This window comes from Hylobates moloch, unplaced genomic scaffold (genome assembly GCF_009828535.3).
Source record: "Hylobates moloch isolate HMO894 unplaced genomic scaffold, HMol_V3 SCAFFOLD_6, whole genome shotgun sequence".
NCBI classification, from domain to species: Eukaryota; Metazoa; Chordata; class Mammalia; order Primates; family Hylobatidae; genus Hylobates; species Hylobates moloch.
In genome coordinates this window covers 860,019-876,053 of record NW_026652281.1, presented here as the reverse complement: position 1 = coordinate 876,053, position 16,035 = coordinate 860,019, and the positions used below count along the sequence as shown (strand labels likewise).

Here is a 16,035-nt window from a genome sequence, read left to right as displayed (position 1 = left end):
TCTGAGTAGTGACCCCCAATTCGAAGCCCGTGGATAATCTCATGGTGTGTGAGACCCCCTCACCCTCCAGCGTGTCAAAGCTTGAGCGCCACTGCCACCTCCTGGGCACGTCTCGTTTCTTAATCAGCCACGAAATCACGTAAACACTTCACATGTGGTTTTGTTTTTCACATTTAGATTCCTGATCCGTTTGGAGTTTATCCCTGTGAGGTCCAGAATTAATTTCATCATTTCTCAGACGGCTAACCATTTGTCTTAGCACCTTTCATTGTAAATTGCATATTTGTGCCACTGCTCTGAAATTGTGTTTATGAACCAAATTTCCATGTTACTGGGTTGATGTCTGGATATTCCATTTGTTTCCTGTTCATGTGTCAGTAGCACACAGTTTTAATGACACAGGCTGTTTTCATATCTGTCGGGCATTGCGCTTTTGTTTGTCCGCGTCGTCTTCGTTATGAGGCATTTGTTCCTCCATGTGAACTGCAGGATCAATATGCCTGGCTCCAAAAAAAAACCCTTTTCATATTGTTACTGGAATCATGTGACATTTCTGAATGAACCTTGGGAGAACTCCTTGTATCAGTGCTATTTTGCAACGTGGTATAGGTGGTCTTGGCCCCTGCGGTACATTAGAAAAATAACAGAAACGCATATTTGAAGGGAAAAATAGATGAACATTTACAGAAAAAAAAATACTACGTTGAAAATACAGTGGAATCAACTGTTAAGAGTTCGGCGTGATGTTCAGACAGATAAAAAGGAACGGGACCAGTGACTCCCTGCAGAGATGGAGAGGAGACCCAGCACTCCCGGCACCCGCGGGCTTCTAGCTGTGGCCGAATCGCGGGCCACGCTCGCAACGAGCACTTCCTCGCTATACCCGCCCAACCTCGCCCTCCTGGTCTGTTCTGGCTCCGCAGTTGCGTCCAGAGGCCTGATCCTTACGTCCGCCTGGTCCTCCGGGCCTGCCTCTGCCTCCAGCCCGGTTCCCGAGGGCGCCTCGGGGGCCCTCCCGCACCCTCGCAGAAGAAACTACTACCTCTCCGCGCCGCAGGCCAACCGTTCGGCCCGGAGGCTGGAAGCGGAAGTGACGCCAAAGACGCGCCGGCACCTCTTCCGGCGCCGGCCCCGCCTCCGCCTGTCCAACAGCTGGTCCGGGTCTTGCGGCGGTGTGTCCCGGCGCCGGAGAGTTCCGCGCGTGTCCTCGGGCTGTCCGCGGGGAACCTGGCCCGGGAGTGGTCGCCCGCACGCCCCGCGCCTTGCGCCCCCGGCACCGCTTCCAGAAGGGAAAGACGCCGCCGCTCGCGGTGGACCCGGGCAGCCCTTCCATTCCGCGGAGCTGGTGAGAGAGGGGCCCTCTGCTTCCTTCACTTTCAACAGGGCGTGTTTCTGTGAGAATCTGGCTTCGGCTTTGACGTTTTTTATTTGTTTCTGGCACATTGTGTTGGGACCGAAGCCTAAGACCCCTGAGCGCCCCGGGCGTGCAGCTCCCTGTGAAAGTTAGCCCGTGGGGGCCGGCGGGAGCGCGGGTCCCTCGCCGCCGGGACTTCCAGGCCGGCCCCCGGGGAGGAGGGGTGCGGCCGCTATCCCGCTGGTCCTGGAGTAATCGAATCCGCGGTGATCAACGTGTTTCAACTAACTGTATTTTTTCTCACGTTTTGCTTTAGAAAATCTGAATCTAATAAAAATGTGAACATCTACTACAGGGAGTATCCACTGCAATCGTTTTACTCCTTTTTAGCATTGGGCCATGTTTTCTCTCTCCCCCAGTAAATAAACCTTATGGTGAACTATTATTTGAGGGTAAGTAAGTTGAAAATAAACTGCACACGTGATACTTAACCTTTAAATACTTGGTAAAGCGTCTATTAAGGATAAGGACATTATGCTACTGAAACCACAGTACTAGTATTTCACCTAAGAAAATTAAAAATAGGCGGAGCGTGGTGGCTCACTCCTGTAATCCCAGCACTTTGGGAGGCCGAGGCGGGCGGATCGTGAGGTCAGGAGATCGAGACCATCCTGGCTAACACGGTGAAACCCCGTCTCTACTAAAAATACAAACAATTAGCCGGGCGTGGTGGCGGGCGCCTGTAGTCCCAGCTACTGGGAGAGGCTGAGGCAGGAGATTGGCGTGAACCCGGGAGGCGGAGCTTGCAGTGAGCCGAGATGGCGCCACTGCACTCCAGCCTGGACGACAGAGCGAGAGTCTGTCTCAAAAAATAATAATAATAAAAACAATAAAGTCCACTGGGCACGGTGGCTCACGCCTGTAATCCTAGCACTTTGGGAGGCCGAGGCGGGTGGATCATCTGAGGTCTAGGGTTCAAGATCAGCCTGACTAACATGGAGAAATCCCGTCTCTACTAAAAGTACAAAATTAGCCTGGCATGGTGGCGCATGCCTGTAATCCCAGCTAGTCGGGAGGCTGAGGCAGGGGAATCGCTTGAACCTGGGTGGCAGAGGTTGTGGTGAGCCAAGATCGTGCCATTGCGCTCCAGCCTGGGCAACAAGAGCAAAACTCCGTCTCAAAATATAAGAAGAAGGTCATCCACTGTCTACTTTGTGTAATATCTAGGATTCTCAACATTGTTCCAGCATTGCACTGTTGGGTATTTTGAGGACTAAGAGCCATTCAAGGTTTATCTGTTCCCATCGTTTATGTCTTTTCCCCTAGAACAACCCCTGTGGTTTCTCTATCATATTGACTTTGGTATTGTTTTCTCGTGATGCGTTTAAATATTCCTCCATTTCTTGCTGCTTCCTATGAACTTGTAATTGAATTCAGAGGAGAGGTTGGCCAAGGGCGGATAGTAAGCACCTTATGCCTTTGGGTCCACGAGGTCTCAGACGACTGAGTTCAGCCTTAGTCACCTCATGTCCCATGTTAGCTGTTCCTTCTCTACTCTGTCCTGATTCCAAGCCCCAGCCTATTTCTCAAAAGGTAGATGGTGAGCTGCATAGATGACCGTTTAGAGGGTGTAGGTTTATCCTAAAATCCCAGAGGGCTGTGCTCTGAGTCTTATCAGTGCTTGCCAGAGGCATCCAGCGGCATCCTGTTTACCATGGACGCTGTGTCAGTGGGTCTGCTGGGTCATTTCCAAGTGCTTGAGAAGCTTGTCCTGCACCCTGAGCGTGCACTGATCCATACTTGAGAAGCTTGTCCTGCACCCTGAGCGTGCACTGATCCACACTTGAGAAGCTTGTCCTGCGCCCCGAGCGTGCACTGATCCACACTTGAGAAGCTTGTCCTGCACCCCGAGCGTGCACTGATCCACACTTGAGAAGCTTGTCCTGCACCCTGAGCCACACTTGAGAAGCTTGTCCTGCACCCTGAGCGTGCACTGATCCACAGTTGAGAAGCTTGTCCTGCACCCCGAGCGTGCACTGATCCACACTTGAGAAGCTTGTCCTGCACCCTGAGCGTGCACTGATCCACACTTGAGAAGCTTGTCCTGCACCCTGAGCGAAGCTTGTCCTGCACCCTGAGCGTGCACTGATCCACACTTGAGAAGATTGTCCTGCACCCTGAGCATGCACTGATCCACACTTGGCACTGGCAGCCTTACAGGCGACTGTGTAGAGCATTAACGCTGTTACATACGTTGCCCCTAAAATTAAAAGATCTGCAGAGTGTTGTGCCTCTTTTTGGTTATCGGTGTTAGGAGATGCAGTAACTTGGAGGTGCATATTGGAGGGGATGTCTTTATGTAATACAGACTACTGAACTCATAGAAACTATGGCCCCTGAATCACAAGCCCTCTATTGTGTATATTTCATATGAAGGTATCTAAAATGTGTTCATTTCCTGTTCACTGTATCCAACCAGCCTCGTGTCAACATAGTGTATGAGTGCAGTGTGAGGGTCAGGTGCTCTGGGGATGATGTTAAGGCGGAGAACTGAATATTACATCCCTTTTTGAAGGAGGGAAAAGAGCCTGTGCAGCTGACAACAAACTCAACACATTTGTGGGTCTTTTAGCCCAAAGACCCCACCCCCGCCCCATTTCAGACACCTAGTAGTAAGTACACTTTATACAAAGAGAATGGACCTGTTTTTCTGACATGTGAAACTTTACTGTTTTAGTCACCTCATTGGTAGAATAAGAAAGTACAGCTGTAGACCTACCTTTGTCCTGCTGTGGAGTGACCACAGACTCAGGAGTACAAACTGACGAGACTGGGGCGGGGCGCGGTGGCTCACGCCTGTAATCCCAGCACTTTGGGAGGCCGAGGTGGGCAGATCACGAGGTCAGGAGATCAAGACCATCCTGGCTAACATGGTGAAACCCTACCTCTACCAAAAATACAAAAAATTAGCTCGGTATGGTGGCACGCACCTGTAGTCCCAGCTACTTGGGGGGCTGAGGCAGGAGAATTGCTTGAACCTGGGAGGCAGAGGTTGCAGTGAGCCGAGATCGTGCCACCGCACTCCAGCCTGGGTGACAGCAAGACTCCGTCTCAAAAACAAACAAAAAAAACCTGTGACGAGACGGTCGAACCTGTACCAACTAACCGTCGTGGTTCACCACTTCCTAAGTGGATGATGTGGACCAGTTCATGTTATCTGAATCCAGGCTGTTTTAGGTATAAACATGGGTGAAATCTGTGAATGGCTATCTTGATAATTAAATAAGGCTCCTGCTGTGTCTTCTGACCAATATTCTGCTCTTCAGTAGGTGAGATGGATATTACTAGTCCTCAACAGAGTAAACTGGATATAGTGGCTTTCACATATATCATGTGCAGAAAGAAGCTAATGCGTGAGGTTTGATAACTGGGAAGTAATGCTGCTTCTTTATGGTTGCTAGGAAATAGGGATCCAGCCATCTCTGGGTCAGGAGGGATGGAGACCGCACCTTCCACATAGATTCACAAGCTGCCCTGCAGCGGCCTTGGCTTCAGGAGAGGAGCATTCAGACGCTTCCGTCAGCCTCCCAGTATGGCAGCCCCTGACCTGGCCCACGGTAAGTCCTGGTGGGGCTCCTTCTCAGAGCCTCTGCTCTAGGTCCTGATACACAGTGTGAGTCCCATGGACGGGGCCTGAGTAGTCACGCTCCGGGTTCCTGTTGCAGCTGCTGGAGTGAGCCAGAGAACGCTGGCCTGTAAGTCAGCCCCAGGGTGTGTGCTTTGGGGAGGGATGATGTGTAAACTGCTTCATGAGTTTTCTCACCACGGGAAAATGAAGAGTCACATTTCTCAAGGCGCACAGTTCCATGTCTGCAATAGGAGCCTGTTACCATTTCCCGGTGAGCAGCATAGCTCACAGACCTTTTGTGTCACCAGGCAAGACAGACTACCCTGGCACTGTATGGCTGTGTGTGTGTGTGTGTGTGTTTCCTGAGGCACTGTATGGCTGTGTGTGTGTGTCTTTTCCTGGGGCACTGTATGGTTGCGTGTGTGTGTGTGTGTGTTTTCCTGAGGCACTGTATGGTTGTGTGTGTGTGTGTGTGTTTTCCTGAGGCACTGTATGGTTGTGTGTGTGTGTGTGTGTGTGTGTTTTCCTGAGGCACTGTATGGCTGTGTGTGTGTGTATTTTCCTGAGTGTGCAGGAGTACGTGGGAGTTCCCTCGCTGTATGACTGTGTGTGTGTGTTTTCCTGAGGCAGTGTATGGCTGTGTGTGTTTTTTCCTGGGGCACTGTATGGCTGTGTGTGTGTGTGTGTGTGTGTGTGTGTGTGTTTTCCTGAGTGTGCAGGAGTACATGATAATTTCCTGCTAGGATGGAATGACTTCCGGGTCCGTGAGTGTGGAATTAGGGTCAGCTCTGTGTTCTCATGCCTTCTTGCCTTCTTTGTTTTTTAGGAGGTCATGTTTCTAGGGACTCAATCTGCCTTCATGAAGAACAGACACAGGCAGCAGGGATGGTGGCTGGCTGTCTGATAAATTGTTATCAGGTATGCCAAAACTGTATTTTTCTTAAAATAACATACTGGTATTCAGTGATAGATAGTTTCTGTCTGAGGAGGCTTGTCTCCACAGCCTCGCTCAAGGACCGAGTCCCTGGTTGAATGCCCCCAGGGAGAAGAGCCTGGCTGGTCAGGTGTTACTGCGAAAATCATCCCCGTATTTCAATGTTACTTTTTTTTTTTTTTTTTGAGACGGAGTCTTGCTCTGTCACCCAGGCTGGAGAGCAGTGGCGCAGTCTCGGCTCACTGCAACCTCTGCCTCCCAGGTTCAAGCAATTCGCCTGCCTCAGCCTCCCAAGTAGCTGGGATTACAAGTGCCTGCCACCACGCCTGGCTAATTTTTGTATTTTTAGTAGAGACGGGGTTTTGCCATGTTGGCCAGGCTGGTCTTGAACTCCTGATCTCAGGTGATCCACCCGCTTTGGCCTCCCAAAGTGCTGGGATTACAGGCTTGTGCCACTGCACCCAGCCTCAACGTTACTCATTATTTTGACCCTTGTGCCAAATGCATGTTTCTTATTTTGCTGAGTGCTCTGACACATGGTAAGGAAGGGAAAAGTGTCCTTTCTGGGAACTTATTTCCACATCACGAGTTATCACTTGTTTGTAGTGTGCTCAGGAGAGGGACATAAGGCGAGGGGAGCGCCCAGTGTGTGTGGTGAGAGAAGTTCACGTTAGTGGTGCCGTTCCGGCCGTGTGACTGGAGGAGATCGACAGTGCGTGTGTGTGGGCAGAGAAGCGTTCCCAGGACCATTGGGCCATAGAGTAGACAGTAGGAGGCCTCACAGTCCCATGTAGGCGTAGGGCCCCGCTTTCTCATTCTCCAGTGAATACTGATGGACACGCTGAAAGGCTCCAACCATCATGTGTGATGATTTAGGACTTGGTGACCTTTGACGACGTGGCTGTGGACTTCACCCAGGAGGAATGGACTTTACTGGACCCATCTCAGAGAGACCTCTACAGAGATGTGATGCTGGAAAACTACGAGAACCTGGCCTCAGTAGGTGAGGCTGCCACCGTCCTTTGCAGCTCTGTGGAACCAATACATGATGTGTCCTTACTGTGTTCCAGGGTTGGTGATGGCAAAGCCGAGTACCATGGGAAGTAGCAGGTGTAACGACTGCGCTAGTGGGCTTGATGCTAGTGTGGTCATTTCCAGAATGTGGTCCTGGGGTCAGTAGCATCACTGTCACTCATCTAGAAACATGCATTCTCAGACTTCACCTGTGACACATTGGATCAGAATGTCTACTGGGGGTGGACCTGTCATCTCTGCTTTAACAAGCCCTCCTGATGATGCCAATTCACTCTAAGACTGAGAACCACTGGGTAGTAGTTTCCCAAGTGAATGAAGATCTCTTTTTGCACTTCTGTTATTTCCTATTTGAATAAGTCCTTGTGGTTTTTACATGTATATTTAAGCCTGAATGTGGGCTTCAGGAATTAGAGAGAACCAGTTTCTTTGGGGCATAGAAGGATGGAGTATTTGCACTTTGAGCCTTTTTGAAACAATTTAACTGCATTCTTTAGAAATGTAGTTCCTGGCATGCCACTGCACTCCAGCCTGGCCAAGAGAGCGAGACTCCATCTCAAAAAAAAAAAAAAAAAAAATGTAGTTCCTGGCCGGGCGTGGTGGCTCACGCCTGTAATCCCAGCACTTTGGGAGGCTGGACACGGTGGCTCATGCCTGTAATCCCAGCACTTTGGGAGGCCCGGGGTGGGCAGATCACAAGGTCAGGAGATCGAGACAATCCTGGCTAACACGGTGAAACCCCATCTCTACTAAAAATACAAAAAAGCCAGGCCTGGTGGCGGGTGCCTGTAGTCCCAGCTACTTGGGAGGCTGAAGCAGGAGAATCACTTGAACCCAAGAGGCAGAGGTTGCAGTGAGCCGAGATCGTGCCACCGCACTCCAGCCTGAGTGACAGAGCGAGACTCGTCTCAAACAAGAGAAATGTTCCTGGCCGGGCGCAGTGGCTCAGGGCTGTAACCCCAGCACTCTGGGAGGCCGGGTGCGGTGGCTCAGGGCTGTAATCCCAGTACTCTGGGAGGCCGGGTGCGGTGGCTCAGGGCTGTAATCCCAGCACTCTGGGAGGCCAGGCACAGTGGCTCACGCCTGTAATCCCAGCACTCTAGGAGGCCGAACGTGGTGGCTCAGGGCTGTAATCCCAGCACTCTGGGAGGCCAGGCGCGGTGGCTCAGGGCTGTAATCCCAGCACTCTAGGAGGCCGGGCACAGTGGCTCATGCCTGTAATCCCAGCACTCTAGGAGGCCGGACGTGGTGGCTCAGGGCTGTAATCCCAGCACTCTAGGAGGCCGGGCACAGTGGCTCACGCCTGTAATCCCAGCACTCTAGGAGGCCGGGCGTGGTGGCTCAGGGCTGTAATCCCAGCACTCTGGGAGGCCGGGCGCGGTGGCTCAGGGCTGTAATCCCAGCACTCTGGGAGGCCGGACGTGGTGGCTCAGGGCTGTAATCCCAGCACTCTAGGAGGCCGGGCACTGTGGCTCAGGGCTGTAATCCCAGCACTCTGGGAGGCCGGGCGTGGTGGCTCATGCCTGTAATCCCAGCACTCTAGGAGGCCGGACGTGGTGGCTCACGCCTGTAATCCCAACACTTTGGGAGGCTGGGTGCGGTGGCTCACGCCTGTAATCCCAGCACTCTGGGTGGCCGGACGCCGTGGCTCATGCCTGTAATCCTAGCACTTTTGAGAGGCCAGGGCAGGCGGATCATGAGGTCAGGAGATTGAGACCATTCTGACCAACACAGTGAAACCTCATCCCTACTACAAATACAAAAAACTAGCCAGGCATGGTGGCGGGCACCTATAGTCCCAGCTACTTGGGAGGCTGAGGCAGGAGAATCACTTGAACCCAGGACGCAGACGTTGCAGTGAGCCGAGATTGCGCCACTGCACTCCAGCCTGGGCAACAGCACGAGACTTCGTCTCAAAAAAAAAAAAAATAAACGAAGTGTAGTTCCTGTTCATGGGTAGGTTTGTCATCCCCGCCTGAGCCTCTTGCATGATGTCTCTTTCCCTGTGTACAGGACACGACCTGTTCAAACCCAATGTGATCTGTTGGCTGGAGGAGGAAGAGGAGTTGAGAACAGTGCGGAGAGGAGTTCTCCAAGGTAAGTGTGAAGGGCACCCCTGGTCAATGTCAAGTTTAGCGGCTGTGGAAGGATCCTGAGTGTCAAGTTTAGCAGCTGTGGGAGGATCATGTCAAGTTTAGCGGCTGTGGAAGGATCATGAGTGTACGTTTTAAGATGCATTCTGGCAAGAAAATGAGGCCGTTGGACTCAAAAGTTCTGGGGTATCCTGAGCTTCCCATAATTCCTTATTTTCCATCTGATCTGGACTTTCCCTTTCCTGTGATCTCATAAAAAACCTGGTCTTCTGTTCTTTGAGTTTGTGGGTTTTTGTTTTTTTTTTTTGAGATGGAGTCTTGCTCTGTTGCCCAGGCTGGAGTGTAGTGGTGCAGTCTTGGCTCACTGCAAACTCCGCCTCCTGGGTTCACTCAGTTCTTCTGCCTCAGCCTCCTGAGTAGCTGGGATTACAGGTGCATGCCACCACGGCTGGCCGAGTTTGTGTTTTTAATGTATGCCCTTTGTCCAGATCTTTCTTGCTTTCTTTCATTGATAATACTGTTTCTGTTCACCTCACATTTCTTTTTTATGGACCAAATGTATTTTTAAATCTTCTAAATTATGACTCCCAGTTCCTGTGATTCCAAATTTTACACATGGCCAAACTCCTCAAATCTATCTTTGCTTTATTTTTTTTCTGTCATGTCTTATATGAAAACAAATACCAATGAGTTTGATCGTTTTTAGGTCATTTTTTCTCTTTTCAGAATGGCGACTTAAAACCAAAGGGCCAGCACTTTGGCAGGATAGATCTTGTTTGAGAACATCAAATGAGACACAGACGGTAAGATTAACAAGAGAGATTTTTTTATTTATCACCCTCATAAAAGATTGGGAATTCCACTGTAGAAAATGAGCAAAACTGAGAGAATTTAGAGAAGCAGGATCCACTCAGGCGAGGGTTGTCTGTGGAGAACACTCTGAATGTGCGGAAATTGGGAGGACCTCATCCTGTCTCAAAACTTGGTGCTTCAGACATGCGTCAGCACACATGTGACGAGGTCTTGAGATTGCAGAGCTGTTTTGTGCGCACAGACTTTTCGAAGTTAGAGCAGATGGCACAGGATTCTTTCTTTTGAGATGAAGTCTCACTCCATCGCCAGGCTGGAGCGCAGTGGCACGATCTCGGCTCACTGCAACCTCCGCCTCCTGGGTTCAAGTGATTGTCCTGCCTCAGCCTCCCAAGTAGCTGGAACTAGAGGCGTTTGCCACCACGCCCAGCTGATTTTTGTATTTTTAGTAGAGACGGGATTTCACCATGTTGCTCAGGATAGCCTCGATCTCTTGACCTTGTGATCCTCCCACCTCAGCCTCCCACAGTGCTGGGACTACAGGAGTGAGCCATTGAGCCTGGGCGATTCTTTTTTTTTGACATGGAGTTTTGCTCTTGTTGCCCAGGCTGGAATGCCATGGCACAGTCTCAGCTCACCGCAACCTCTGCCTCCCTGGTTCAAGGCATTCTCCTGCCTCAGCCTCCTGAGTAGCTGGGATTACAGCCATGCGCCGCCATGCCTGGTTAATTTTGTATTTTTAATAGAGACAGGGTTTCTCCATGTTGGTCAGGCTGGTCTTGAACTCCTGACCTCAGGTGATCTGCCTGCCTCAGCCTCCCAGAGTTCTGGGATTACAGGCGTGAGCCACCACGCCCATCCTGATGGCACAGGATTCTTGCAGTTGGGCTCCTCGTTTGACTTGAAAGACATCTATAGGGCAGGAGCTGCTTGCATGTTATGAAAATGGCAAAAATCCTAATCATCATCGTCATACTCTGTCTTGAGCTGGGTGAGATCTATGAATCAGCCTCAGCAACCCCCTGACCACCACTCATTCTTCACCAACAGGCGCGAAGCCACAACGGAGGGCAGCTCTGTGACTGCACGCAGTGTGGAGAAGCTTTCAGTGAACGCTCAGGCCTCAGCACACACGTGAGAACTCAAAATACAGGAGACAGTTGTGTGTCTAATCATTATGAAAAAGACTTTCTTATTCCATGCCAGAAAACCTTGTTCGAAATAGGAGAGCAATTTTCTGTGTTGGGTCAGTGTGGAAAAGCCTTCAGCCCTACTCCAAATGTTATTTACCAGCAAGCATGCACTCGGGACAGATCTCTTGACTGCAGCGACTGTGGGAAAGCATTCCTTAATCAGTCATACCTTCAGGCACGTGCGGGAAGTCACAACGGAGAAGGAACATGGGAATGGAAGCAGTGTGGGAAAGCTCTCACTCACTCCACAGGCTGTGCCACACCTGTTGAAATGCATGCCGTCGGGAATCCGCACCTATGTGGGGAATGTGGGAAGGCCTTTAGATACACTGCCTACCTTACTAGTCACGTGCGAGTCCACACTGGGGAGAAGCCCTGTGAATTGGAAGAATGTGGAAAAGCCTCCCCTGTTTCCTCCAGCCTAGCTCAACATGTAAGAATTCATGCTACAGAGAAACCCTATGAATGTAAAGAGTGCCGAAAAGCCTTCGCTGGATGCTCAGGTCTTTCTAAACACGTCCAAACAGATCCTGGACAGAAGCCCTATGAATGTAAGGACTGTGGGAAAGCCTGCGGTGGGTTTTATCTGCTGAATGAACATGTAAAATCTCACACGAGGGAGAAGCCCTTTGCATGTGTGGTTTGTGGAAAATATTTTAGAAATTCCTCATGCCTTAATAATCATGTTCGAATTCACACTGGAATAAAACCCTATACATGCAGCTACTGTGGGAAGGCCTTCACTGTGCGCTGTGGCCTTACTAGACACGTACGAACACACACGGGCGAGAAGCCATACACGTGTAAGGACTGCGGGAAAGCCTTCTGTACGTCCTCAGGCCTTACCGAGCACATAAGGACTCACACTGGAGAGAAACCGTATGAATGTAAAGATTGTGGGAAATCCTTCACTGTTTCTTCAAGCCTGACTGAGCATGTGAGAATCCATACCGGAGAGAAACCCTACGAATGTAAGCAGTGTGGCAAAGCCTTCACGGGGCGCTCAGGCCTCACTAAACACACACGGACACACACCGGGGAGAAGCCCTATGAATGTAAGGACTGCGGGAAAGCCTACAATAGGGTTTATCTACTGAATGAGCATGTGAAAACTCACACAGAGGAGAAGCCCTTTATATGTACGGTATGCGGGAAATCCTTCAGAAATTCCTCGTGCCTGAATAAGCACGTGCAGATTCACACTGGAATAAAACCTTATGTATGTAAGGACTGTGGGAAAACCTTCACTGTTTCTTCGAGCCTAACCGAGCACATACGAACTCACACTGGAGAGAAGCCTTATGAATGTAGAGTATGCGGAAAGGCCTTCACCACGTCCTCACATCTTATTGTGCACGTAAGAACCCACACCGGCGAGAAACCCTACATATGTAAGGAGTGTGGGAAAGCCTTTGCTTCCTCCTCACACCTTATCGAGCACAGAAGGACTCACACAGGAGAGAAACCTTATATATGTAACGAGTGTGGGAAAGCCTTCCGTGCCTCCTCTCACCTGCGTAAACATGGAAGAATTCACACTGGGCAGAAACCCTATAAATGTAAGGAATGTGGGAAAGCATACAATAAGTTTTACCTACTAAAAGAACATTTAAAAACTTACACTGAAGAGCAGCTTTTTGTATGTAAGGACTGTGGAATATCTTTTAAGAATTCCTCATGCCTTAACCATCACGCTCAAATTCACACAGATGAGAAACCTTACTAATGTAAGGAATGTGGGGAGGCTGTCAGCTACACTCATTCACGTTGAAGACGTGAAAGGCCTCTCGTTCTCCAGATGCCCATGACTTGAGGAATGTGGCCGGGCCATCAGCATCTCATCACAACCCGGCAGGCAAGAACTCACCCTGAAGCCCTACGCAGCAGACACAGAGAAAGCCCTCAGTGTTCTCTGAGGTCTTGCTAAATATGGAAGGTATCCAGTGGAGAGAACCCTACTGATGTGTGATACTTAGCAGCATTGTTGCTGTTCTGCTCAGTACTTTGATGATCCCTTGTGATCTCACAATGCAGAAAAACCTTAGGAGGGTGAGAATTGTTGGGAAGTCATTTTTTACATTACATCTTTCCTCAACCTTTAGTATTAAACGTGGTGATTGACACTTGAAGTGTTGTGAATGTACGGAAGATAGGAATCGCTTCCCTGTGTCCTAAAACCTTGTGGGCTAACTTGAGACATATCTTTCTGGGGGTTCTGTAGACGTATTTTGAACCTTTATGATGCTGCACTGATCATTCTTAGAGTGAGGACTCTGTTCCCTGTAGAAATCCTCCAGTCTGCTTGCTACAGTGTCCAAGTCGCAGCCTGGCTAACAGTGGGCCTTGAGGACACAGATGGGATCCTGTGTGAGCAGTGTAGGCTCTGGTTGGTTAGTCTTGAGGATCCAGATGTGATTCTGTGAGCAGTGTAGGCTCTGGTTGGTTAGTCTTGAGGATCCAGATGTGATTCTGTGAGCAGCGTAGGCTCTGGTTGGTTAGTCTTGAGGACTCAGATGGGATTCTGTGAGCAGCGTAGGCTCTGATTGGTTGGTCATGTTCTTAGGCATGACCCATCTGTAGGGTCCCACACTGGCCAAGGTTGGGGCATAACACAGCTCTACATTTTATGAAAATGCCCTTGTTCCTCTCCTATACGTGATCCCTTCAGATAAAACACCAGGGTGCAAGGAGGGGCAGAGTGGAGAGGGCCGAGGTCAGTGCCCTGAGATGCCCCCATTTCATGTCCGTGGAGGGAGACCCACCACCCCCCACGTGGGGAGGAGGGAATTCCTGTACCTCAGGCAGTGCCGGACGGGTAAGAGCCCTGAGTGTCCCTGTTGACCTCCAGATCGTCTTCACAGCACGCAGAGCGGTCCTGGCAGCTGCTGCGATCCAGCACTCCTGGGGCAGGAGCTGCTTGTGTGTGTGCCGCCCCTGTGTGTACCATGAAAACCGACCAGGGACACGGCTGGTCCTGATGTTCCACGGCACTTGGCACTATCACTGGTGCTTCCTGGATGAGGCCCTTAAGCACACACAGCGGCAGAGCAAGGCTTCCATGTGAGTGACACGAATGTGTGTCCTCTGGCTGCAGCAATCTGGGGTTATGTTTTTTGTGGCCATCAGGGCAGCAGCTGCTTGGTGACTGTTTCTGTGGTGTTGAATCCCCATGGTATAAAGGTAATCTACAACAAGGTGAACAGTAAATCCTGGATGGACAGACCCGTGTGCCTTCTTATTATGTGTTTGAAATTCTGGATGGACAGACCCATGCACCTTCATATTACGTGTTTGTTGTGGAGAGGAGTGGGTTGTGCTGTGTTTCTCTTGTGGGATTGAGTGTGGCTATTTAGTTCATCTGTTGCCACCTTTAATTGTTGGCGGTGACACTAAAGGTCATCAGATTAGTGTGAACCACCTTGTGGGGTTGTAGCGGCTCCTGGATTGGTCTCAGATGCCATCCTGATTGGCTGAAATAAGTCCTGCAGGTCTCCGCTGGAACTGACTCACAGTTGGCTGAGTCCAGAACTTGTGGGTCACAGGTGGCGCCAGGCCTGCATCATCCTCGTGCTCGGACTCCTAGTGACAGCATCCTGAGCAGCGGTAGCCCAGGCACCACCCTGCCTGATATGCCCACTGCTGGTGGAGACATCACCCCAGCCCAGATCTCATTAAGACAACTACCCCTCCAGTGACTCCCCCTCCCTTCACTGGAGGTGACTTCACGCACTTCTCCAGAACCTCCTCAGCAGCGATGCCCATGGACTGGGGTTCCTAAGGCTCAAATTCGATATTTGAGATCTGTGATGAGCTGAGCTTGCTGTCCGCTAACCCGTGATCCTGGTGTAGTCTCAGCCAAAACCTGCAGCCCTGCACCCCTGGTCTTAGGAAAATCTGGTAGGAGTTAGTAGTGTCTGTGAAGTCTCAATAATTGATAACAAAATGTTTTGTTTCACCAGGAGGCACCTGCCTCCTATCAGCCTCTGGGGAGGCCACTGTCTGCCCAGTGCCTTCTCCTCCGCCGCAGCTTTCCATCTCATCTCCTTACTCCCTTGACTTGGCTTCACACAGAGCCTCTTCTTTACACGTACTACCTGTTTGCTTCATACCCTCCTGCAGCAGATCTACAGACCTGCCATCCTGATTATTGTGAAACTCATCCCTTTGTCACCTTTATAACTCCTCGAGGATATTATCATTGGACCCCCAACATTTCAAAGTGATTTTCTTGAGTAATACCATATGCTGTGATGTGGATGTGACTGGTTTGTCCTTATCAAGTCTCATGTTGAGCTTTGACCCTCAGTGTGGCAGTGCTGGGAGGAGGCCTGGTGGGGGTTTGGGTCATGGGGACACCCTCCTGAATGGTTGGATACCATTCATTCTTGCTCTGTCAAGCCTGGATTGGTTCGTAGGGGAATGTCCTAGTTACCGGGAGCATGGTCGTGATAAAGCCAAGCCGTCCCTCGGGGTTGGCTCACTGCCCTTGGCCTTCTTTGCCCTATTTGACACAGCAAATAGTCCTCACCAGAAGCAGGTCGGATGCCAGTGCTATGCTTGTACAGCCTGCTGAACCATGAGCCAAATAAGCCTCTTTCTAAGTTACCCACAGCCTCAGATACGTAGCAACACAGACAGACTAAGACACCACACACGATGGAAAAGTGGGTTATGGGCAGGACTGCAAGTGCTGCTTACGCAGATACCTGTATTTCTCTTCCTTACTCTCAGGACATGTTCTGTGTCGCTTAGGGCAACTTACGCCCTCCTGTGTGAAAATCTCCACTCCCATGTCTGAGGGTTCCTCAGCGTAAGGTAAAATATTAAAAGACCGCTTGTGTTAATTGTGTTCTATTTTTTTTTGTTAGGGTACATTTTCATCCTGGGGTCTTGCTGTGGGGGCTAGAGCGTCCCTCCTGGGCGAGATCATTCCTAAAGATGGTAAACAGCTTGCTGGGAACATGCACTGCATATGCAACTCAGCTCGCACT

The 16,035-nt window shown here is 50.4% G+C and overlaps 1 protein-coding gene across 7 annotated transcripts in view; it reads left to right on the top strand.

Moving 5' to 3' along the window:
* Window positions 1-13,173, top strand: part of ZNF778 (zinc finger protein 778) — a 28,539-nt gene extending 15,366 nt beyond the window's left edge. For 2 of the 7 annotated variants that reach the window (XM_058440400.1, XM_058440399.1), the window contains exons 3-8: window positions 4,816-4,971; window positions 5,809-5,900; window positions 6,793-6,919; window positions 8,962-9,045; window positions 9,768-9,844; window positions 10,902-13,173. In XM_058440400.1, the coding sequence (XP_058296383.1) occupies window positions 4,947-4,971; window positions 5,809-5,900; window positions 6,793-6,919; window positions 8,962-9,045; window positions 9,768-9,844; window positions 10,902-12,770 (2,274 nt within the window). In that variant the 5' untranslated portion in view covers window positions 4,816-4,946 and the 3' untranslated portion in view covers window positions 12,771-13,173. Of the gene's footprint in view, window positions 1-952; window positions 1,346-4,586; window positions 4,972-5,807; window positions 5,901-6,792; window positions 6,920-8,961; window positions 9,046-9,747; window positions 9,845-10,901 lie in introns of those variants that run through there. The other 5 variants (XM_032156171.2, XM_032156178.2, XM_058440401.1 and 2 more) reach the window with 5 other exon arrangements.
* Window positions 13,174-16,035: the final 2,862 nt, after the last annotated feature.